Source organism: Strix aluco, chromosome 8, assembly GCF_031877795.1.
Source record: "Strix aluco isolate bStrAlu1 chromosome 8, bStrAlu1.hap1, whole genome shotgun sequence".
Classification (NCBI taxonomy): Eukaryota; Metazoa; Chordata; class Aves; order Strigiformes; family Strigidae; genus Strix; species Strix aluco.
Window position 1 is genome coordinate 25269908 of NC_133938.1, and position 25901 is coordinate 25295808.

The window sequence follows — 25901 nt, forward strand, 5'->3', positions numbered from 1 at the left end:
GTGTGGATGGTAGTCCCCAACCTGGCAATCCCAGAAATTCTGAACAGCCCTTCCCTCAAAATGGCAGTCTCTCATCAAAAGACAACATCAACATTGCTTTTAAAAATAAATAAATGAATTAAAAAACCCAAATTTTAAAATATCTTAGAAGCGTCTTACCTTTGCAGCTAACATTAACAGTCACATTAGCAGTCACATTAGCACAGGCAACTGAGTCTTTCCAACATAACTTTGCAGATGTGCTGGTATTATCCTTAACTTCGAAAAGCTTCTCGCTGCTCACTGAAAAGGATTAATATTATATATCACTGTGACATTGGCTATATTGATTCCTTAAACAGCAATTTATTCTTTTATATTTGTTGACTTTTTCTGCAATATGAAGATACAATTGGCACAGAATATTATACAAAGAATTTAACAAGAAATAGAAAATAAAAATTGAAAAAGCCTACAAGAGATAAAGACAATGCTGGTATTCAAATAATAAATGAAGCTTTCAATTCAACAAGCTCTTTAGTGCACAAAACATCCAGCACAAACAGTAGCATTCAAGTGCTGGCTGGTCTTGCTATTGCCAACCATGCTGCATATGGCCAACGTAGTTAAAGTTCCCTTTGTTCCTTTACAATGAGAAAATAACATTTTTTTACTTCCTACTTTAAGAAAATACTGAGAGGTTTTAAGGTGCAACTTTAAAATGCAAAATATCTTGCAAACCAAGCATGAAGTATGAAAATCTTCTGTCTGATTCTCGCAAAAGAGACAAGAATAGACTAAGAGATCTAGGAAAGCTGAATTACTGCATGTCAAAATAAATTTAAAAAAAAAAAAAAAAAAAAGAAGAAGAAGAAATTACTAAACCCCTTTTATACCTACCAGGTGGAATAATAAGGTATTCTTTGCAATTTGTAACTTTGTATCTCATGCATCTCTGAAGTTTTACTGTACTGGAGTTCACACTAAAGATCTCCTTAGTCTCCACAATAACATATTCTCTGTTTTTTGTGAGATTTGCCAGTGTAACTTCAGCCACACCATTCTCATCTTTTATACTTGCTATGCTGAAGTCTAAAAGAAAAAGGATAAAATATCAAATAATTATTTTATGACAATTTTTAAGAACCATTACATGTTTTATGGCATCCCCAGCACCATATGTGTTTTAAGAATCAGAAAATACAGCAAAAAAATCACCTGTTTGACTTTTTTTTTATTTATCTTTTACTTTAAAAAATTGTTTAGTCAAAACAGAAAATTTCCTTAGGAAAATACTCTTTTAACTAATTCTCTAGCTAGGAAAACTAGATAATTAAAAAGATTAATATTCCAGAACCAGATTTGCTTTAAATTAAATTGTCAGTTCAATGTGAAATACTTTGTCACTTTCAATCATTTGTTTGAACTGAAATGTCAAATTTTCTTATTAAGAATTTCATAACCATTTTGTAAATAATGGCTATAGTCTATTCCTGAAAATTAGAAAGGAGAGGTCTCTAATTCTGAAGAGAGAGAAACCAGTGTCCAAACTTTAGTTTTACTTTAGTTATGAATTGCAGTTTGCAGCACATGTTTATCAGCACGATGGGGAAAAATTAGAGACGGCCTAGTGGAATGAAAGTAGATCTCTTCTGCAGCCCTGAAATCAACAGCCTAGTACAGTCAATTTAACAGAACTGTAAATGGAGTTTAGAAGACCAGAAATGTTAATAACTTTAATCCTACTCTTCCAGAATTGGAAGACAGTTTATAAAATAACTTGAGATGCTATCTGATAAGTTTTACTTGTCAGTTTTCTGTATTTGAGTTTACTGACTTGGGCAAATTTCAAGACTGAGGAAAAATAAAGGGTTTGGTTCTTACCACAAGACTCTTCAGTTGTTGCTGTGGTAGCTGCTATACGAAAAGAAAACAAAATGAAGGTTTAGCTCAGCAGGTTTGATGTTTTTTTTTTCACAGAGCATTGGACAAATGCAACTGGTACTGCCCAAAATTTTTAATTCAATATATTCAATACAAGTAATTGTATTTAGCACTCCACTCACATCTGAAAAAGGGAAGAAAACATCAGCTACCTATAACCCCATTTTTTAACCAGTTATTTTAGGGATCATGTGTCTTTCATCATTTTCCAATGACATCACTGGCTACAAATCAAACTGGTTATTAATAACACTTCTGTATTCAAGTTACACAGGAATATTTCAAAATCACATATTCTGATAGAGGTATGATAAGCTATAGCTGTTTCCCTATGATAAGCTATAGCAGGATAAATACGCTGTGGAATGGCTAACTGAACAGTATCCAATGTTACTAAAGAAACAAAGTTTATCTGCTTTTTACACAGCTACTCTTACCTTTGGAAAGAGATGTATGCAACAGTACAGATCATTTTACAACTATTTTTACATTGAAACACCCAAAAGGAATTATGAGCTGGTATTTAGAAAGTCTGTATGGAAGCTTGAGCAAAGAACTTCATCGTGAAAACAATTACTTACTATCTTAAAAGTATTACCAAAAGAGACTGATATCTAACTTTTTTTCATAGAAGATGGGCCCTAGATTTGCATCCCTCTGGGCTGCGAGTCATCTGGCTGAGTAGTGCCTCTAATGAGAGAGTAAACTGAGAGGGTCCAGTGGAGAGTTACCAAGATGGTTAGGAGCAGAAGACCCACAAGTAAAAGCTAAGCTCACAAAGAGCTGACAGCAGCCTACAGATACTTGAAGGGCAGTTACAAAGATGGTAAAAGTCCAACTCCCAAATGTACTTTGCTCAAGCACACACATATATTTTATTGACCTGAGTAATTTCTTACAGCCCAATTGCAATAATAATGTGTGTTAGTGCTTACAATATTAGATCCCAAGAAAATGTTTATGGTGAGTGAAACAAAAGGGAAGCCACTGGAAAACAGAGAAGCACACAGATCTTGGATGTATTCATACTTTTTTGCCGCTTGGGCAAATTTCTGTGAATATCAAGAGGAGTACTGACAAATAATTGACAGATTTGCCCTCCCACTATGCCACGGTGTGGAAATAATTTCTATTTTTCACTTGCTGGACAAGTAGCAAGTCTGATATCTTTAATATTACTCATAAACTATTAATAAGATTCCTAAAAAAACCCTTCAGTTTAATGCAGTTGTATGCCTAATTTGTATGCTTCAGTTTGATAAAAGAAATTCAAAACAGATTCCCTCATTCTAACACATTTTTGGTGCTTGCGGTATCATAATTGTGATAACTGTGTGCAAGTTTGTCACCTATTGTGTGATTGGGGCTGATCCCAGTGTTTGCTGGCATGCTGACTGGTGAGATGGTGCTGTGCAAGGATGTTGAATTGTAATCATCTGTAAGAAAATAAACAACATATCAGCATTAAAAAGTAAAATTCATTATTTCATATGGCTATGTCATCAGAAATGTCTTAAACTACAGCCCTTCTCAGCTTTTCTTTTTCCTTCCGGGGTTTTTGTAATTTAGAGAAGAGTGCTGAAAGAAAAATCATGTTAATATATTCAATAAAACAGAAAATTAGTATCTAAATAGAAACCAAATCTTTAGGAATATACCACTTACTAAAGAATTTTGCAATGTACAAGGACAATTTGTTTTGGTCATTATTTAGCATAATCCAGGCTGGGGTCAACATAAAAATGGCATCAGTAATTGTGAACTGGGAAAAACTAAAACATTTTTCCATGTTCTTACAGCAAAATACAATTATGGATAGCGCTCGTGCTCTTTCAGAAGCAAGCACTCCAGTAGTGTTCATTTGCTAGATCACATAGCTTGCTCAATATATTACTTACTATAAATATCTCAGTACTTATCTCCCTGCTTATAAACCACTGACAGTTTTCTACATTCTCTTTTAGGTCCACTCCTATTGCTCTTGCTTTGGCAACAGCCTCATTGACAGCAGCTGGAATTTTGATACTACTGTGATGACTACAAGATTTGGCCATCGGACACCAGATCCTAGAAATAATACTGGTATTGCCACTATGTCAAATTGCAGATACCTTTTCTATTTGATGAACCATAAGCTGGAAAAGACTACCCTGAGGCTGAATTACTTAGTTTTCCCCTACAGTAATTACTTCGCTTTCCCCTACAGTTCAGAAGCAGTGAGTGGCATCTAAAGGAAGACGGCAAACCTGATGAAGCATTCCTGAAGGCAATGGGAGTGCGTGTGGTGAGGGCAGCAGTGCTGCTGCGTGGTGGGTTGCTGAGTCCCATGGCAGGGACGGAGCCTGCGTGCGTGGAGAGATATGTGCTGTCTGCAGAAGAGACACCTGTGGTGAGAGGTACAGCAATTTCATTAATGCTCTGGAGGCTTTCCAGTCAAGGAGGGACACAAAGCTGCACAAAACAGAGGGCTGCTGTGCTGGAGCACTCTCGTACTGAGGCACTGTGAATTTGTTAGTAAGCAAAGGCACACCGAATGCTCAAGGTGTTAGGGGGTCCAACAGGTGTCAGCTGAACATTCAGTGAATATAATCCTTTGTGGTGCTGACTGCACCTCTTTTATGCTAAATGCTGTGTTTTAAAATATACTCAAATTCATGACTCAGAACCAGACTTGTCTGATATTCTTGCCTCTTAAGACAGCACATTTCATTTCACTGGGCTGAATGAAAAGGCATTACACACTTTGTGAGATAATTGTGCACAGGAAAAGGAAAGAAGAAATTACCACAAAAAAACATCAATGCAGTTCTGTCACGTAAATTAAAAGTTTCTTACCAGGTGTAGTCGCTGCTGACTCAACTCCTTAAAAAGAGAAAGAGAGAGAGTGTAAATTAAACTTTCAAGGAATTAAACACAATCATATGCCAAAAATATAAAAAGAAACATTCCTTCCTCACAACTATCAGCTGAGCTGATTCCCAGGGAAATTACACATTCTTAAGTAATATTTAGTAGCATGTAGCAACAACCAGATCCCCAAAATATCAAGCATATGATATATGGACTGATATTGTCTGCATTAAAAATCACTTTTCCTTGAGCCAGGAGTCTGTGCTGTGCAGCCTGAGGGGTAGAGACAGCATCAGGAAGGCTGTGGTGGATGTCAGTTCAGCTGAACAGGAAAAGAGCAGCAATGCTACGGTCTCGAATTCACCGTTACCTTCGGTGGTGCCTGGAAGTGAGTGTGATGTGGAGTGTGCAGGTGGAGGTGACGTAAGGGAAGGAGAGCTGGTGTTTGCCAGATTTTCATCTCCTGCTGCACAGTGGGGAAAAAATATCATCAGGTGAGCAATGCATGAAAGTGAGAAGTTCAGCTGCAAGCAGAAAGGCTACCAGCCGCTTTCTGAATTACATTTCTCCCTGCAGCACTGTCAAAAGGAACACATTTACATTGCTCTGCAGTTGCTGCACAGGCTGTGGAACGCATCTCCTTGGATTTATTGCAAGAGCATGGCTTGTGATTAAGTCTGCAAGACCACTAATTCCAAATTCCCACCAATTTGTCTGGGCTTCCTTTGTGGCAAAGAGATTTGATCATCCTTTGGCAAGATGCACTGATTTCAGGTGTTGGAAACACCAGCTGAAGGGGGTGAATTAACGTGCAGCTTGCAGACTGATTGGGGTGCTTTTCTTTCATGTTGTTGACCTAGGAAGGAACTCCTCCCCACACTCATCAGATACTGCTGTGGAGTCCAAGGGGCTCTGCATGAGTTGCAGGGAAGTGCCACTGTGACATCTCAGCATGAAACTCTCATCTGAGAGCTCAAGGGGAAGGGGTGTCCATAAGGAAAACATGAACTCATAACAACAGCATGTTATAGCTTGAATTCTAATTGCATTCTTTGAAAAATGTGTTTCAAATCCCCACCTTTAATTTAACTTAAAAAGCTAAAGAGGTCCTCATCACGTTAACAATTTTTTTTGCAATATAATTGACCTCAGACAACATAAATCACCAGATTGCTTTAAGAGTGATGGAGTTAACCAATGTGTGATGGACACAGATGCCAGTTCAGCTAAAACAGAAGAGCAGCAGTGTCGTGGTCCTGAATTCACCGTTACCTTTGGTGGTGCCTGGAGGTGAGAGTGATGTGGAGTGTGGAGGTGATGTAAGGGAAGGAGAGCTGGTGTTTGCCAGATTTTCATCTCCTGCTGCACAGTGGGGAAAAAATATCATCAGGTGAGCAATGCATGGAGGTGGGAAGTTCATCTATAGTAGAAAAAGGTCAATGATTTGTATGGCTTGCTCTGAATCACATTTTTCAGGACAGATTTGACTGGATACTTAAATATTTTCATTTTTGTCAATATATTTTGCAATACCAAAAGCTAAAACCCTCGAAATCTTTCACATCATCACAGAGCAGGTATACAAGTACAAGCAATATCAACAAATGGAAGGTGACTTTTCACTGAATGAAGAATGACTTTATTGCTAAGAAGAGATACCAACACTAATTCTGTTGTCAAGAAAAATCCTATCTCTCTATAATCCTCACTATACAGGAGGTGGAAAGCCAAGCTCAGCATTCCTGAAAGCTGTTTACTTTCCCTAATACTGATTTCTAATTCTCTTCCTGGACCATCCTGCTGCTATTTAAGAATGTCTCCAAATAACTCTTATCTCTAGGTTATAAATTACCTCCTGACTTGAACTGGGAGCTGTGATCTTTTTACACTTTTAACAAGCCTCATTTTTACACTCTGCTTTGAAATCCTGACCCAAAACATTTCGCATTTGTGTAATGTAAAATTTATGTTGCAAGAAAGAGACACAAAAATAAATGGCAGTGGTTGGAACAATGAATTTGTTCTCATCACTATATCTTTTACTTATTTTGAGGATTAGAAGCTTCCCTTTGACATAAGAATCCTGAAATCCATCCTGAAAGTATGCCTGTTCTCTCAAGACATCTCTCTCTAACACAGCCTGCTATGCTTTCAGCAAGGAACAAACCCACTTGTTCACACATTCCTTGCTGTGACTGTCCACAAACTTTCATCCACCCATTTGGCTCTTTTTTTCTCTCCCTTTTTCTACTAGTTCTTTCCCACTATGTTTCTTTCCCAGAATGTTGTGGGGTTTTTTGTTTTTTGTTTTTTTTTTTGGCATATGTGTTTTTCAGATAGTACTTCACTGCTTATCATTTCTCTGTTACTTCAGCTTCCCTACATGGTACTTCACAACTTTTGTAGCTCTACTCTTTTGAAAATAAACTCCTTTGACCTTTACAGCTAAAATCCAGGTTTATGTGAAAAACTGCAATACTTATGAAGGATACATGTTCTGTTGCCCTGTTCTTGTGCCAGCATCAAAACCATGTGTCTCATCTCTGACACAGAAGGTCAGTATAGGCAGATCTCCTGAGACTCTCCTTATCGACCCAACAAGAAGCAGCACACATGTTGGCTGCTCAATAGCCACCATAGATACTGCACACCGTATGGACAGTTCAGAAGACCAACAACAGCCATTAAAAAACCATGACCAGTGATGACAAAATCATCTGTGGAGACTGAGCAATTTCTTTATGCTCAGAGCTATATGAAATAAAAAATGAATGTAAACAAAAGCTAAAATCTTGGATATACTTTTCTAGTGAGCAGTTGAATTCACTGTGGACTGTACATTATTCAAGATCTCTTCCTACAAATTAAAATTTTGGAAAAGCCAGTAGTTTGATACCTTAAAGAAAAAGTATCAACATTCAAGATATTTACTGATCTCTAACGCAAACATCATGCAGACAAAAATATATACTTCAAAATTCCCTCTTCCAAGTGAAGTAGGATAGTATGAGCAAAAGAGGGCTCATAAGCTTGTCACAGTGTTGTATTTCTGGTTGCCTCATTCACTTCCTTAGGATTCCTGTGAAAGTCATTTTCTCCATCCTCTCCCTTGTAAAGTTGGGAATAATGTTACCAGCTTAAATATAGCGTGAGGTTTATTGCTCACTCACAGTGACAGATGCTAAATATTACACACAATCATAGAACTTGAGATTGGAAGTATCCTCAAGAGATCATCTAGTCCAACTGCCCTGCTCAGACCAGTGTCAACTAGAGTAGATCACTTCTTAAAACACTTTGGAAAACAATAGTCCTAGATTGCCCTTTTTTTCCCCTCCAAATAAGCACTGGCATTTTATCAGAATTTTGTGGCAGTTTTATGTCCTTTGAAGCATTTAAAAGGTCTCCTGCTCTTCTATGATTCTATTCTACTATATATTGTAGCAATGAAATAGAACACAGTTGAAAAGAATTCAATAGGTGGCACCAGAACACTAAAAAAATCCTCTCATCAGCAAAGCATATACATTGCCCCATATAACCTTATTGAGAGATACTAGGTAAACTGAAGGAAAATAAAGAAGGATCCCAACACACCAAACTGTGTTACTCCAATATTAATAGTCATATTGCTACAATTAATGTATTTTTCCCAGAATGTCCCATGGCTAACAAATATGCCTGAGCTAACCTCAGGTTAGCAAAGTTAACTTCAAAGTCAAAACTGTCTGCTCGTGTTTATATTCTAAAACATAACTCTGCAATCTTGAAGGCTAAAATCTAAGAATATCTTTAAAATTTAATAAGGATGTCCAACCCTCCAAAAATATGACATGCAGTGTGAAAGCCTGATGATTACCAAACTAAGCAAGTTGGTCTGGGTTTAAACAGGAACTATCCCAAACCTTTTCTCAAATCTTAAACTCCATCCAGTGATAAGACATTTTTAAGATAATATACATAGGATAGGCTCAGATAACCCAAACAGAAGAATTAAAGTACACAAAAAGTTCCTACTACTGAAGGAACTCTTCTAAGCTTCCCTTTCCCTTCTCTTGATTTGGCCACCAGTTGATTCCTGCTGACTTACTTGAAAGATTTGCAACCCATCAGTATTGTTTGAGTGGATCTGGCCTTAGTCAGGTGCCCTGCGAAAAGATACAACCAGCACGTCCCATGGGCAGATGGGAGCTTGGCTAATCCCTTTCCTTCCCTTTCCTCTCTGGTGACCAGTTGGCAGAGTGCAGCTGCTGCTTGAAAGAAAGGTTTTAGATGGAATGACTGTCAACGAAATACACCTAAAATGGATAAGCTGACCACCCTTTCTCCTGAAAGCTCAAAGACATACAGGGCCCAGGAGTGAAAATGGGATTACCATATTTTGAAGAAACCTTTCAATGCTCAACAAGAAGAGTAAATGGAAGAACTGTGGCCAAAAAAAAAAAAAAAAAAAGTCAAATACTTCAAACCTCAAGGACAGAAGGATGTACAGGTCACATTTGGAGGTACGGGAGCTGCTATATCACTGCTGCAGTAGTAACTCTGCACCTGCTGCAGTGAACTGTGGTCACACCTGTATAAGACGTTACTGCTCGCTGCTGTCCTCTCAGGAAAGATAGAATAAAGTGAAAACGCTTTCCACTTGGCAGGACCAAGCGACTCAACAGAAGACAACTCAGACCTAGGATATGTTAAAAGACACTGTGTTCCAAGTAAGTCCAGGGTCTGATCTTCTCGAGCAGAAGGAAGCGCCAGCACACGTTTCCTGTGCGTGTGTGTTATTAAAGGAAACTCCAGCTGATAAGATGGAGGTACCGTTGAATCTGCATTAAAAGTCTAAAAACATTATCATGTTTATATGGGCAAAAATACATTAGCTGATGACAGGGAACATGCCTTGTAACTCCATCCTGCTGCTTAATTTGCACAGTGGGTAAAATGGGCCTTGGCTTTGTATTTCCTGCTGGGCTGAGCAAGGGACTGTGCTTGCATGCCAGTAGCTCAGGCTGTCCCCTCTGAGCACAGGAGCGCTGCAGTATTGCATTCCTTCATGCACACAGGATAGAGAAACATGGCAAGGAGGATCCCCTTCTGCTAATAACGCCTTTGGTGTTTTATCTAGTGTGGTACCATACCAGCTGGCTCTTCACATCCAGCTGCACTCCACGTGTCTTTGCCAGACCTGGGGAGGGGGCAGAGGAAGTAATCCTTCCTCTCAGCCTTATGTCTGCAAATCCATAGGCAGTTGGGGTTTTCTGACAGGAAAAATGCTTAGTGATTCTGCAGAGCTGCTGCCCTTTTCCCAGGATCTCTCCACCCTTCGGCATATTGGACAGACCCCAGCAACCCCCATCAAGCAGCACTTTACACAAAGCGTCTAGTGTAGGTCCAGATTCTGTCTTCCCTCTTTTTACAGCTGAACAGCACTGCTTCAGCAGGGTCAGGGCTCTTCGCATCTGCACAGAAAGCAACAGGATGTGGTCTACTTGTTCAGATGGAGTAAAACTCTTTGAGGGGGTCTTCTAGCAAACAGCACAGACATTAGCTCTACTGCAAGCCTATACTACTTTGCAAAAAAAAGAACAGTTCCTGGTGGGAGGTGAAGGGTGAGTAAGGCAAGGAGCCTTACAAAATGCTGCCAGCCGCCCTTCTTTGATTTATTTTTAAACTTCAGGTGGGATAGGATGTGATTCACACCTACTTTAAGGCTCCCTTGTGCTGCCAGAACCAACTAAAGGGACCTTAAAGTAAATGAGCATCAGGGCCAGAGATGTTACTACTTTTTGCTGCAAACACAAAATAAATGGATCCATTGCTACTTTATAAATAAATCTGGGCAGATCTATGAATAGGCTAGCAAACACTTAAACATCTGAGTAATTCTATACCACAGAGGACCCCTCAAATTTTATAGGTAGGATCATGTGTGCTGAAGTGCTTTCATAATCACAGGCTGCAGAATTACACTTTATTCTTTATCACTAACTCCAGGAAAGAAAAAAAAAAAAAAAACCACCATGTTCCCAGTTTCTGGACAAATTGCTGCTTTTTGAAAACTGATTAAAAGAATTCCATGTAAAGTTCACATCAAAAATATGTGAAATTTTGCATGCTCTGAGTCAAAACCCAAATTATTCATTTGAGTTTACCATGTAGAAACTTCTCAGGTAACTGGGACATTTCAGAGGGTCCTAAAAAAATGCCTACACTTTTGGTCATTGAAGACGCAGCCATGAAATCGCTTCAAAGTAATTCATGATCTAATTGGTAAAAATCTTCATAGCCCTACAGCAATCATAGGAATGCTATACATTTACTGTAGCTGAGAATTAAAACTAAATAGCTATTAGAATTTCTATTCCCACAAGCAATATATACAATATTTATTTTCAGCAGAAATTAGGGATAAAAAGTTGAAACTGTAAATTTTAATTTAACAGGAATTCAAAATAGTTTTGATTGAGAAATGTCAATTGTTTCCTTTTAGCATCAGGATGTAACGCTCATGCTGACTCTCCAAAATTATAATTAAAATAGTTTTTATTTTAATTTCTCAAAATATTTCTTTTTATACGTGTTCATTAATAATTGCCCCTCATAGCGGCACCTTAACACATTGCAATCATCAAATAAGATCCTGTCAGTCTTTCCAACTACCTTTAAAGAAAATATATTTTACTTTAAATATATACTTTAAAGTGTACATCTGGGAAGCCAAAGGCTCAGACCTGAATTGCATTGTGGAAGGCATAGTCTTCCTGCAAACCACATTGCAGGAATAAGTGCAGGCCTCCACTACAGCTAAATATGATAGGATGTGGTATTATTTTGTTAAGAAAAATTGACCTTTGAAATTAATGGTTGCTCCTGTTTCCCAACATCTAGGACCCTCTCCTTGCTGCCCAGCTTCCAGGACAGGAGTTGTCTTTCTCCTTCTCCATTTCAGGGTCAATGATAAGCATTAAGCAGCATTTACAGCACTGGAGAAGGTGAAAAATTCAAATTAACCAGCAATCAGGTACAAGGGCAGCAGCCAGAAGAAAGAGATAGAATTAAGAAGAATTTATAGCTGGCAGGTACAAGGAGGAACACAATGTTGCAGCCTCAGGAAAGAAGAGGAAGTACAAACATCAAAGTTTGTCAACATTCATCAGCTAAAACAAATTAATAGCAAGCATAACTTCTGCTAACATACAGAGCCTGTCTTAAGGAAAGGATAAGAAGAAAAGCACAAGAAAAATACTGAAATAATATTTTTTCTCAACTAACCTGAAATCAAATTAAATATTTCAGACTATTTTAAAAAATTAATTTTCTGATTATGCAAAATAAATTTGAGTTTAATATTTCCAGAAAAAAATAAAAACACAGAGAAAAACAGAAATTTCCCTCAAGAAGTACTAGTTTCATAGAAATGTTTGTTACCAGTGATATCTAGAATTTTTCAATAAATCTGAAGTAGAGCAATTCAAATACTTTCTTCCATGTATACAGTTCATGGAAACGTAAAATAAATGTCCAGGAATATTGTGCTTTTAGCAGGCAGAGGAAGGCATTTCTATCAATTGCGCTGCACTTTAAATTACACCCTCAGTCTTCATAGGAGGACTTCAACTACAGTAACCCACTTGTACAACTACAGCTAACGACGCCTTTGCTGCTCTGTGGTTTCTCTCATGCTGTTTACTTCTGTTTTTCTTCTACAGAACCCTACTCAAAAGGAAGAGGGTGCAGCATACTGTGGTTTAGAGCTTAAGTGCTTCCAAATGGTGAAACTGAGTTACCATAGCACCCACATGCTCAAGCAATCAGACCTATCTTAGTGCTAAACCACAACTTCTCTAGTGCAGTCATGAAATTTCCCTATTAAAACTCCTTTTCACCAAATTTGCATTTGTAATTATTTTTAGTTGTACAGGTTCATTAGTATGATACAGCGGGGGGGTGGCAATCTTTGGGATACAGTCCAGGCTGCTTTGCAGGAAGTACATGTGAATTGTCTGCAAGAGGGGAGAGTACCAGACACTGATGTAAAAGTTACTTCAACTGTGAAACACTGGCTACTATCCCACAGTCATTAAGAAACACCTATACATGAGGAATGGAAGATTAGCTGTGATATTTGCTTGGCAATTTTGTGCTACATGCAGAAGAAAAACTGTGTTAATGTTTGCTTTGCCTTTTGTAGATTTTCAGTATTTGTGCATGTATAAAGTCAAGAGCCAGACTCACGTCGATACTGTGCTAAACTTGTCTGTTAAGGGCCAGTCCCTAATTTTAATTATGACTTTTCTAGCCCTGCTGTACCTTCCTTGATCTTCCTTTCCCACATCTAGCACGAGCAGAAAGAAACACTTGCTCCATACTGCTCTGCTTAATGATACTGACAGGCTGGTTCTGGATTTGCTGAATGCATATTGTTTATGGCAAGCAGAAGGAGGAAAGAACATGCAAGTATTACATTGTCCCCTCAATTGCTACTCCCATGTTTTTGCAAGTGCTAACTCTATTAGTCCTGGGGAGCTACTGAGCACAGCTGAAGGCAGCTCAGTTCTCAAGATTTTTGACCACAAAAGGAGGCTGCAGCAGAGAACTGACTGACTATCGGTGAGAGTGTGAGGTAGGGGCAAACTTCTTCAACTCAGACTCTCTCATTGGGCCATTGTTTATTTAAATATCTGACTTGCTTCTCTATCTACCTCTGAGTTCCTTCAAGATAAAAAGCCTTATCTGGTAGTGTAGATCTCTTCCTGACTGCACGTTACTTTTTACATAATTTTGCAGCAATAGAAAATGGGTCCTTTGCTCTGCAAAACAGAAACAACTTGGAAATATTTCTCTAAACTACCTTTAATCAGCTCAAATTTCAAACCATAAACAGTTTGATACTGTATGAATAGCAGCATTTCAGCCACTGATAATATAAAGCCTGTTGAAATCAAAATCATCTTCTGTTTGGTGGAGATCTATTAGCACGAAGTCCTTGGATCAACAGCTCTTACCTACAGGGAGAATTATGTCAGTGGAGACTCTAATCAGTGATTTTCAAAAAGATGCAGCAAATTATTTTTGAAAAGAAATCAACATTTCTTAGAAGAAATTACAACTGTCTATGAGCTTTTCCTTTTTGTAGTAATATTTTTCTCTGATTCGTTCCTATGTTAAGGACCCAAACAAAAATAGCTTAATAGCCTGGGGGAGCTGAGGGAAGAGTGCAGATGACAGAGATAAATAGTTGATATTCAGGTGTTCTGAACATCTATGTCACCAACTGACATCACCTGGATTTGCAAATACTTAGCCTTCCTACAGAATAAGATCAAAGCACAATCAAAATTTGAAAGAAAACACATGGGCTCTGATAAGCGACCATAACATTTCCCTTAATTCTTTTCCTTTTTTTTTTGGGGGGGGGGGGGGGGGGGGGGCGGGGGTGGGGGGGGCGGGGGTGGGTGGGTGGGTGGTTTTTTTTTTTTTAACCTTAGATGCGTGTTGTATTCTGAGCCAATAAAGAGTTTTAGGTGGAAGTCTGATCTTCAGGGTGAGGTGGTTTCCTCTTAATTTTATTTATAATGCAGAAATATCAGTATACCTCAATCCCAACCATAACTGCTTGGTGCTGTGTTCTATGGACGCTACATAAACAACTTATGCCTGGGAAGGTTTCAGTCAGACAAGATGGAGAAAAGGAAAGGAATATTTCCACTGTTACAAAGGGAATATTAAGACTTAAAAACAAACAAACAAACCACAAAACTGGAGACAGGCATTCACAAATTCTTAGAAAATGTCTATGCTACAAACAGGATCCCCAAACAACAATCTAGTCCTGTGTAAATTCACAAATCCACACTTTTACTATCACAAATGGATAGTCCCTAAGAAACCACTTTGGTTTTTATGCATTACAGATTTTTTTTTTTTTTAAATGAAAAAGGACATATAACGGTACCATAGTAGTGCCATGGCTTCACCTTGTCCAAGGGCTGAGGGTAGGGCAAGGTGGCAAACAACCCCATGCCAGTGAGACCAGAGTGTGACGAGCCACAGAGCAACAACCCACCAGAGACCCGTTAAATACTGCTGCAAAGCTGTAGTGGGGTGTTTCTGGAGGCTGCTCAGAAACAGCTCAGAGCCCCACAAGTCTCTCCAAAGCTGCAGTCACAGAATCCCTCTAGTTTAGTGACACAAGTAAATGCACAGGCGGTAGATACACTGTTCCCAGAGGACATGTCTTCCCCTCACCAAGGTGAATCTCCCAGTAATTCAGTATTGCTGCAAAAATCACACATTTCAGATAGTGCCCTGAGTACCAAATTTCTCACACTTGCAGGAGATGCCAAGTGGCTCATAGGAGTGGTGATCTGAGAGCTCCATTGATGTTTGCTGCTACTGAAGCATCCCTGTTACAGAGCCCAAAGCTGGGGCGAGTCAGCTGCTGTCTTTGATGAGAATAGGTCCCATGGTTCAGATGAGCACATTGGAGTCAGAATGAGGAACTGACTTTATCTGCTCACAAGAATGACATGACTGTTTAATTGAATTCTCTGATGATTGTGCAAGCTTAAAAAAAGATAGTTGCTTGATTCCACAGCAGAGTAATGCACATGCCATTGCTCTGTACCTTCAGTGCACAGCGCTGGGTTTTACTGCGCTCAGTTACTCTGCCTGCACAGCCCCAGCCTTTGAAAGATCCTTAACTATAGCAGAAAGGCACAAATCAAAACAAAGATGTGGCACAAAAATTTCATTTTCCAGAGATCTGTCATTTGTATTTCTACAGCTTCTTGCTCCAAGCTTAACAGGACCCTCAGCAGTCCCTGGGCTCCATGAGCCAAAGTCCCAGCTTCACATCTCCAAGCAACAATGCTCTAAACTATCCTGCTAGTCTCAGTCATCTCCTATGACCCAGATTTCTTCCAGCATGAAGAGAAGATCTTAACCAGCACTGGCTGATAGACATCTAGCTTCTGTTTCTTAAAAGAGAAAGAGTACAGAGGGAAAAAAAACCAGCCAGCTCAGTGGAGAACTGTTCCCATACCAACTCTGCCTGCTGGGCAGCTTCCTCACCCTCCTGGGGCTGCCAGCTGCAGCCAGCAAACTCTCTTTGTTTCAAGGAAGAGTGATTTTACTTGGTTACTACTGACTTTTTTTTTCCCCTCCAGACATTCAGGCCAGAAATGATCAGACTTTAATATAATTCATCAAATATGCTACTGAATAACATTTTTGTTGTTCCTAAAATATTGTGACAATCAGTATGCACTGATCAACAGCTAAGTAAACTGTATACTTATTAGGGTACAAGTTAAAACACAGTAAAATATACACACAAAATATTGATAGAAAGCGTCATAAAAGGGTCAGATTCTACCACCATTACTCATGCAAAAATCGTTTGATAAGTAAATCGTTCAGTGACGCATATCAGTATCTTTTAGAAAAATCTGTTAAAAATTTATATATATTTCCTTTATAAACTAATATGGAATCAGTCATTTTTTTATTGAAAAGCAGAAATTACCAGCATTTAAATTAATCAAAATTTCCTACATTTGATATATAACCTGAAATCCATCTTTTTCTCAGGCAGCATGAGGAAAGTTGGGACTGTGACCAAGTCCTAACCAGGGATTCCACATTTTACTACTGTGTGAGTGGTCAGATGCACCCTCCATCTCTCTGTCTCTGTAACACCCCATGCAAAGTGGAGATAGTGGCACTATCCTACTAAACTGGCATATTGCAATTAGAAATTCATTAAAAATGATGAAGTTTGCAGACAAGGGATCTGAAAGTGCTATAAAAAAAATATGCTCACATCCGTCTGATTGCATAATCAGGAACAGTCATAGGGCTGCAAAGAGAGAAACTCGTAGAACTTGAGCTCCCCAGAATGCTGTGCATGCACATACAAAAGCCTCTCACTGTCTCAAAATCTGGATTGCAAAACCTGGGCTCTGCCCCTTCAGGGAAGCTGAGCCAGCGCTATCAAGAAGGGACCTGTACTTCATGTCATGCCAGAAGCAATGATGAACAGATTTCAGGAGAGAGCTGAGCATGCACAACTCCTAAATTGAATAAAAACTTTGAGTGAAAATGGTTTCTCAATCCCTTTTCCATCTTTATTTTTCTTTTGAAAAATCAGATCATCAATTTTGGTGCCCAACTCTGGGAAGTTACCCGCATTTTAAATGTGTCCTTTTTTTCTCTTTCCCTGTTTGCTACTGTCTTTATAACAAACATGAGATGTGAGCCCTGACTTTAACTAACAATTTACCTGATAATCATAAGCAAAAAGAGGGGAAACAGTTTATTTGATTTTGCTTTAAATCCTGTGCTGATCATTCTTTTCTAAAAGACAGTGTATGTCAAACGTTTCAGGAGATGAAAATATAGGCTCAGAATAGAAGGACTTCACTCTGTTCACAGGCACTGTGGTGCCCCATATTCTAAAAAACTGCGAAATTTGAAGTTCATGTTCCTCAGGATTTGAACGAGACTAATTTCAGTATTGCTTTAAATAAATCAAGGCAAAAGGAACACAAACAGTCTATGCTTCCATCTTTTGTATGTGGCAAGCAATTTTCATTAGCATTTCATAAATACTTTTTTTTCCATTTTTTATTTTGAAAATATTAAGTTAGCAGTCAGGAAAAGAAAAGTAAAATCAGATACTAGATAAAGATGCTAGGCAAGAATTTATTTAGGAAAATCATTTTATGGACCTTTCAAAGTATAGGGACCCAGGGAAAGCCCTCAGGCCAAAGCTAAGAAAACATCCAATTTCATGCTCCAAATAATTTTACACTCTTTATACAGGCACAGCAATGCACAAACCAGGAAATTCAGCAGACCTGTAAACATTTCTGATGTCTAATAATAAGAAAGATGTATATAGTACCGTTACATATCTTATGACAATATCAAGAACAACTCCCAGTTGGAAGTGGGAGGTCAGAAACCCAATTTGATCTGTAAAACAAGTATCAGTTTGTATACACACACACGCATAGATGGAGCAGTTTGGAAGCAGCAAGTGTAAGGTATTCTGTGAGGACAGATGGAAAAGCTGAAGCAGAAAGACACAGTGTGTGCAAATGTGGGTAATACTTTATTCTTTCAAAGTATATACTTTAACAGCATTTGGTTGAAATGCTGATGAATTTATGACCACGTGACCTGGTAAAATTAACTGCTCTTTCAATTTTAACTAAGGGAATATATAAGACATTTTTCAGTTATGTAGATTAAAGCACTTGGAGATATTATTTAGCATCTATACGGCATTTCATACATATGCCACAAAAAATTGATATGAACAAACCACAAAAGACCAAAATTTCTGGTAGGTATTCAAGAAGGCACTTCTGCACACAAATTCATCATTGACTTCAGTAGGAATTAAGCCCATAGTTTGAATTAAGATGATGTTCTGAACTGGGACTGCTGCAGAGTCTGGTCTGTACACATGTAACAGATCCCTGATATCACCTCAGCAACAAATACAAATGGGGACTGACAGTCCTTAATTCAGCATTCATCTCTGCTGGCTCAGGAAGGCATGTGAGCCTTTTCTCTGCCTGCCACTTCGTGCATGTAGACCAGCTCCGGTGTGGAATCACCTGGCTTTCCATGGGCTGCTCTGCACCAACATGTATGCTGTTAGGAATACATGGATAAATGGAACTATGATCAAAACCCTGCGCAATCTACAGCATGCACAGCCAAACTCTGTGTCAGTTTGTCTGGTTTTATAACACTACATACTGCAAACTGAAAATTTCAAGGCACTTTCATTCATGTTAAAATTCTGAAGACAATCTGTAATGGTGCTCAACATCAGCAAGGCAACAGAGACCACTATACCCAAAGACTCAAACAGGCTGCAGCATTTCAGTTAGGATTTTCAAGATTACCCTCACATCCAGAAACTTTGAAAAATCTATAACAAAGTAAAATTCTAGCTTACGGATTCCCATTTTGCTGCACAAGATTGTTTTGTAGGAAATTCCACGGTCAAGAATGCACGATGCTCTGCCCATTGCAACCCCTGCTACAAAATCAATCAACTGTGCATTGTTAACACAATACAATGTCTTTCTTTCCTTTTGGAAATAAATTATGTTCTTTATGTACATTTACATAACCAAGACCCAAAGAAATTAAGGACAGATCAACAGCATCTGCAGCAATGACAGCATAAAGCAATCTAAAATAGTGTAGTGAGAGATAAGGCAGGAAACCATCAGTCTTCTTTAGGTTTACAGGGCCAAAGTAAACTTTTACAAAGATTAGTAAACTCCAAAAAAATATAAGGAACACGGTAATGGAACTCCCTACCCAGGACATAGAGTGTTTCTGTTAGGGGATGAGTAGCCAACCCTCTAGGGCCACAGCAGATGGTATAAAAGACAATTGAATTAAAGTCTGTCAATTAATTTTGGCAGATGTCTGGGCCAGATAGCTGCCCCAAAGGAATATGGCTCTCTGATGAATCGAAATGGAACTTTTACAAAAGCATTCTCCAAAGAATGCAAGAAATGGCACTGAGGTCCCCAACATCTCCTACACTGAGCTGACATCCCCCCTGCTCATCCCCCATCATGGTTGACTGGGAAGCTGGCTGTAGCAGAGGAGCTGGCTCTGCAGAGGTAAGTGACTGATGGCTGAAAGGGATCCCACTGCGCTTGGTATCATGGGGAACTTCTCAAATCAGACAAATTACAATCTATTTGACCATGGCTTTCTCCCTGTGAACAAGGGTCTACATTACATGAGGAATGTGGGCCTCTTGCCAGAGCATCTGCTCTCCAGCCAGGAGTGCAGGTGCTTTTACTTGTGCAAAGGTACATAATGCTAAAATGGCTTAATTGCCAAGCATGTTTTGTCTTTCAGTTTTAAGTTATTGGCAGTTGCTAATGAAAGTCATCTTTTACCTCATCAATGTTAATGAGCTTTGGCACTAAGCTACCAAATGTGGTTGTAAAAATCCTGCTTCTGCAGTTTGTTGTGCTACTGCTTGTTCAGGGGCCTCTCTGTCTTGCTTTGCTGTACCCTATAGTCACGTTCTTTTTGGCTATGAGTCATTACAGTTAATCAGCCACATGGTCAAACTCCCATTTCAGTATAAATCAATTTCAGTTTAGATTTGAGTGGCTTAACCATGGGAGGGTTCCCATTGTCTTGTTAAGTTTCTGCCTTCAGACATTAGAGGACAAAACTGAGAGGTCAATGTTGGTGTTTACCCATTAGTCATCTTGAAGTTTCACTTATTCTTCATATGCTGGTTTGGCAGAGGTGTAGAGATGTCACATAAAGTAAATAAAACCCACTGCAATCCACCACCTCACTGGAAAGGGGCAGAAAAATTATCTGAACACTTAAAAGTAACAAAATTGTTGTTAAATGTGTTTGATCTCTAGCAGTAACTTTGTCCAGGACACTGTCTTCATGTGTTCCTTCCCAGGCTCTGCATTATGCTGACACTTACAACAGCTTATGATGCAGGGCTGATACATTAATGGGCTAAAAGAGGGGTTTGGGGCTAGCTGCAGGTCCTGCAGGACCCTACTGCCTTCTGCACATGCATTAGACAATGCTACTCTGTGTTGGGAAGCCTAAAACTGCAAAAGTCATATGTGATTGGCTATTCTTACCTTCCCCGTCCCCATCCTCCCAATGGTTAGAAGTTCCTGATTCTCTGCTTCTTCTGAAGCAATTTCAGCAGGCTACCCCTAAACTACAATGGTCCTGTGTTCAAGGTGCTGATCCCTTCCTGCCTGGCTCTGTTCATTATCTTATCATCATGTATCTGCTTATGTCACACTCAAGGAAACTGGTCCGTGACACTGACAATGTCTCCGCTGCACAAATATCCCCATCTAAAAGATGTGTTCAGTCTCCATAGCCTAAGCACTGACCTGTTCTTACACCAGAGTTTCACTATGAACTTGCAGTTGCTTCAGAATTGCCATCTAGGTTGCCTATTTTGGGGTGCCTTGACAGTTTGCTATCTCTCTCCCAACTTGATCAGAAATTCTGAGATTCAGAGGTGATGAGATCAAAGAGATTGATTCAGCCTTCTACAGAAATAGTAATTTAGATCTGCTTGCCCAGAAAGCCTGTGACACGTGACCATGGCACAATGTTTATCTTCCTAGTCTTGACCAGATTTCACTGGGGGAACACTATTTGACTTCTGGTAAACTAGCAAGCTTAATGAAAATTTATGTTTCTTTTCAGATAATAACCTACTCGTTTCAGAGGAATTTCCAAAATAGACCCTGTCAGTCCCATTTAATAGTTTATTGTTAAAGATAAATAAAAATTTAAGTTTCTACTATTACTCCTGCCAAACACAAGAAAAAAAAAAAAGTGCATTTTCACCTAGTCTATAACTTCATCTGAAATGTATACATATTCCAGAATTAGAACACAGTTGAATTTTTTTAATAATTTAAGGCTGCATATTTAACATGTTTTGAACAAGGATAAGAAGAGACACAGGAACCAACAGCAAATAATGATTATAGATGTACAAGAAGGGTTGCGTTAATTACGAATTGTGGGAATGTACTCATGTTCACCTGCAAAACCAATATGGCAGACAAGTAGCCAGAGCTGTTTTTTGCTCCTCCTCTGACACCACCAGGAAGAGACTGAGTTGCATCAGCAGAAGATCTAGCTCACAAGGCATGCTTTCAACTGTACACAGTATAAGGGAAACCAAGCATAACTTTTCAAGCATTTTGGTATTTTAACAGTGTTTGGACCTAATGGGCTTCTTTCAATTTCCTGGCAAGTGGCAGCCTGCAAGAACTATATGGTGTCACAGGATGTGGGTGCCTTAATTTTATCTCCATTTTGCAGAGCACTGGTCTGTACTTAGCAAACCATCTCTCAGCTTGCATTGTAAGCAAACACCTTCCCGTTCCCATGGCAAGGCTGCCTGTCAACCCACAAATGAGTAAACCTTCTCACTGAGCAAAGTGAATAGTAGCAATGTACAAAAATATTAACACTTCAGCCTACATAATTTGAAAACATAGAATTTTGCAAAACTAAACTGCCAGAAAGTGTAGTTGCCCTAATGACTCACCTTTCATTTTTAGCATGCTGCTTTAGCTACACAGCACTACACAAGCAGCCTCTGCAATGACGCAAGCCTCATGGTACCTCACAGTATGATACCGTTATCTAAGAAATACAACTCTTTGTAGTCTACCTTCCATGAGCATTACACTGAAAATCCAGTGGCTGTCCTGAATTAGGGTGATCTTACTTGCCCAGCACAAACATCCAAAGTAATTTTTCCTTTTATAGTTCTGCTATTGCTATTTCAAGTATTCTTTAATTACTGAATATTCGTTGATCTAAAGTCCAAAGAGCCACCCTTAAAAAGATGATTACTGTAGTACACCGACTACCTCTACCATATCAACTGATACTTAGGGAATTGTTTTTTCTTTTTATTGCAAGCTCGTATTCATAAGTCCTTCAAGAAATTTTGGGTGAATCTCACATCATTCAGCTCTGAAGCTTGCTTCCTAAAGACAACATTCACAAGATTTATGCAGACTTCTTTCTTAAAAGAAAGTTTGGCATTAAAAAACAAGGCAACAGGTCCCATTTCTTCTTTTTCCCACTGCTCACAGAAGCAAACACCCTGTGCTGCTACACTGCTGTGTCCCCTTTCCCACACCCCTAACAGACTGTAGCCAACCCTGGTTTCAAACATTACCTTATACTTCAAGCAGTGAACAGGAATCTCTCCAGGGGCAACTGCATGAAAACTTTGTAAAAAGGCAGCTTTAGTCTTCTGTTTGATTGCTCCTATTACTTTTTAACAATCTAGCAGACCCACCAAGTTTTTCACAGTTTTTCTCATACATTGGAATAATTTGTTAATTTATTATGGTTTATGTTATTTCCTGAACTAATTTCTTCTTCATTTTGGTGTTGCGGCTGTTGATATTATCTTTACTTAGCATCACTTCAGATGGATTTCCAGCTTCAGAAGAACACCTCTAGTACCTAAACACACGCTCATAACCCAGCTTTTTTTTTTTTTCTCTGTCTTTACTGCTGCCTCTCCATTTAGTCTCAGGCACACGCTTGCACATTGTGTTAACATAATTTCCTTACAGGTTCTAGAATTTCAGGGTTTTTTATATTTTCTTTCAGCTCATTGTCAAATGTTTTCTCCTAGAGTTAACTTCCAAACAACACTTATCCCAGAGAACACTAGTGCCCATATTCTGCAGAAATAACACTGGGGATTTCAGAGGAGATGTAACTTTTACTCTGTTTAAATTATACCTAGAAGATAGCATATTTATTTTCAAGACATTACATTTATGTAACATCCTCTCATCTCTCACTTTCTAATACCAAGTGTGCATAGATTTTTATAGGACTAACCAAACACCTAGTTATAAGACAGGAGCTCTTCATGGTAAATCTCTACCAAGGCCTTAAACTGTGCAAGGACTCCTTTGGTTAGGTATACTGGGAGTTTGATAAAACTGAGTGAATTAACTTTGTTTCTTTGTACGCCCATTTTTCAGTCTAACTTAGTGGTATTTGCAGTGAGACTCTATGAATGTGCGCCTTGTCTTCACAAAGAAGAATACAGACTTGATTACTGTGCTTCCAAACCACTGGGAATGAAATGAAGAAAGATTTTTTCAGACCAACTTTAAAATTGACAGAGGTAAAACCAAATTACCGCATCTGCATATTGCTACCTGTAAAAAAGCGTCAGTTGCAACACGACATTAAACTAAGTCCATATTTAGATAAAAAGTGGTGACTCACTGAAACGAGAGCAATACAATCACTGGAAAAACCATACATTGTCTAACAGGTTTAGGCACAGTATGATAAGAGGCACCCAAGTAGCCTCAGATTTCATCCTGAATGCATCAATAGAAATGGATGACTATCTCTATACCAACAAACCTGAAAACACTTCCAAGATTACAGGTCCAGAGCAAGCATACCAGACACCAAAGGGGAAGCACCTCCCTCTGCCATACTCTGGTTGCTGCATGAAAGAAGCCTGAATCTGCAGGAGGAAAGGGAGCACCAACACGTGCCAGGATATCTCCCTGGAAGTCAGAGGGCCAGGTCTGCAAGGGACAGCTTAGAGCATATTACCACCTGCAGAAGAGATCCAAAGATGTTTACCCCTGGGCATTTCACATCATATTTCTTATCTGCCCTACAATTTTTTAAGGATTTTTTTATTTCATAGCTTGCATTATTAAGCTTTTGAAAAAGATTCCTATCAATACAGTTTCTTCAACTTAAATAAAAAAAAAAAAAAACAACAAAAAATTCTTTCTGTCTGCTTAACAGAATTACAAAAATTAGAGAACAGCAGAAAATCAGTTGCTTTCAATAAAGTTGCCCTATATGGATTATAAGTGTCATTGAAAATAAGAGTTCCTATTCTGAATTAAAGGCATATTTATATAAGGAAATACAGAAAGTTCATTATGATTAATTATTAGTCTGCTGACAGTAAAAAGCTAGTGCAATGGATCTGGATGTGTCCTTGAAATGCCTCTGGCCTTGTAAGCCAAAAAGTGGCAGGAATTCGGTTCTGCAGAAGATGAACAACCCTTGCATCTCCAGAGAATCCTTTGAATCCCCCCAGATCTGGAGAATCTTTACTGTATGATGTTTAAACCTAATTTTTTTTCTGTAGCATGCAGACACCTCCTGTCTGAGTTGAGGAGCTCTAAGGAAGCTTCTCAACCTCCTCTGTTTTCCTCATAGCAAGGCTTCACCTATGAAGAAGGCATGAGCTGTGCTGGTGCTTGCTGATTTTATCATTACGTTAATAAATACATCAAAAGCAATATTAAAAACATGTACCAGTAAGATTGTAAAGACTGGACACTTAAATAATATTAAATCTAATTATTTTTAGCAAAAAATCATCAAAGAACTGAAATTCAGAAAGCATTTCAGATATTATAACAGCAGCAGGCGTATGAAAAGTGAGTGTACCATAAAGATAACGAGCAAAGAGACCAAGCTAGGATCTATTTGCAATCCAACTGGTTTCTTCTCCAGCAACTGCATTGTGAAGCTTCTAGATGGAATCTGTGGACAAGAAACCAACATCCAACACTTCAAATACTCAGCATCACACACTGTCAGACACTCCCAGCATTCTTCATTATGAGTGAAATCTCCTGTCTCAGTATGAGAAGTAGTCATAGGGATTTGGTTTTGAGTTTGTTTTTGAGCTAAAAGCTTTGAAGCACTTTTTGTTCTGAAATGTGACATTACAATGAATTTCATGACAGATCATTTCCCTAATGATCACATTTCCCGTGGTGAGACTTCTCATCTGCCTCTGTGACCCCACCAGCACTGCAACCACTCTGCAACACCTTCCACTTCCAGTGAAAATGCTATTATATGCACACAGATTGAAACAGGACTCAAAAAGATGTGTCACTCTGACCTAAAACATAGATTAGGAGTCTGCATCACCAGCACAGGTGAAATGTTTTGATTCTGGGTTTGGGTTTCTTCTACAAGGAGAGTAGATGGTAACTTTTATAGAAATCTGCATCACTAACACCTATCGTTGTAGCCCTGATCATGTTAATTTGCATTTGCCTCCTGCAGTACCACAGTAATTCTAGATCATAAAAATGCAGCTGCTAAAGGTACCGACCCTTGCTGCAAAATTACTAGTGTATTGTTGTTATTTCACTGCTCTTGATTTACTCTTGCTCATGCTCCAGAACATCTGAAAGGTGCCACCCTTTGATCTTACCCGACTGTCCAAGCAACCCTTTTATTTGTGCTTCAATTTGATACCCCTTCCTGGAAGTAGGCAGAAATTTTTTTTTGAAGCTGACAGCAATCTTCTCCCAGGAAGAAGGATTAATATCCTCATGTCTTCCTCCACTAGTCTTTGCTGAATATCAGATTAAGTTCTTGTGCCTACCCTTTGTTAGGGTGACAAGTACTTTATGCAGAAGGTTAACATAGGTTTTCTGTAATTAACTGAGGTGATATACAGGTCTCCTACCACTTTGCTGACTAACAAGATTCATTAAATGAATGGTTTATTTCGCACAATAATTAATGTGACACTCTCC

The 25901-nt window shown here is 38.8% G+C and overlaps 1 protein-coding gene across 13 annotated transcripts in view; it reads right to left on the reverse strand.

Moving 5' to 3' along the window:
- Window positions 1-25901, reverse strand: part of PTPRC (protein tyrosine phosphatase receptor type C) — a 65895-nt gene that overhangs the window by 24219 nt on the left and 15775 nt on the right. For 2 of the 13 annotated variants that reach the window (XM_074832734.1, XM_074832736.1), the window contains 5 exons: window positions 4759-4785; window positions 3273-3359; window positions 1864-1896; window positions 880-1071; window positions 160-282 (listed from right to left, as the gene is read on the reverse strand). In XM_074832734.1, the coding sequence (XP_074688835.1) occupies window positions 160-282; window positions 880-1071; window positions 1864-1896; window positions 3273-3359; window positions 4759-4785 (462 nt within the window). Of the gene's footprint in view, window positions 1-159; window positions 283-879; window positions 1072-1863; window positions 1897-3272; window positions 3360-4169; window positions 4308-4758; window positions 4786-5143; window positions 5240-6045; window positions 6136-25901 lie in introns of all 13 variants that reach the window. The other 11 variants (XM_074832725.1, XM_074832726.1, XM_074832727.1 and 8 more) reach the window with 11 other exon arrangements.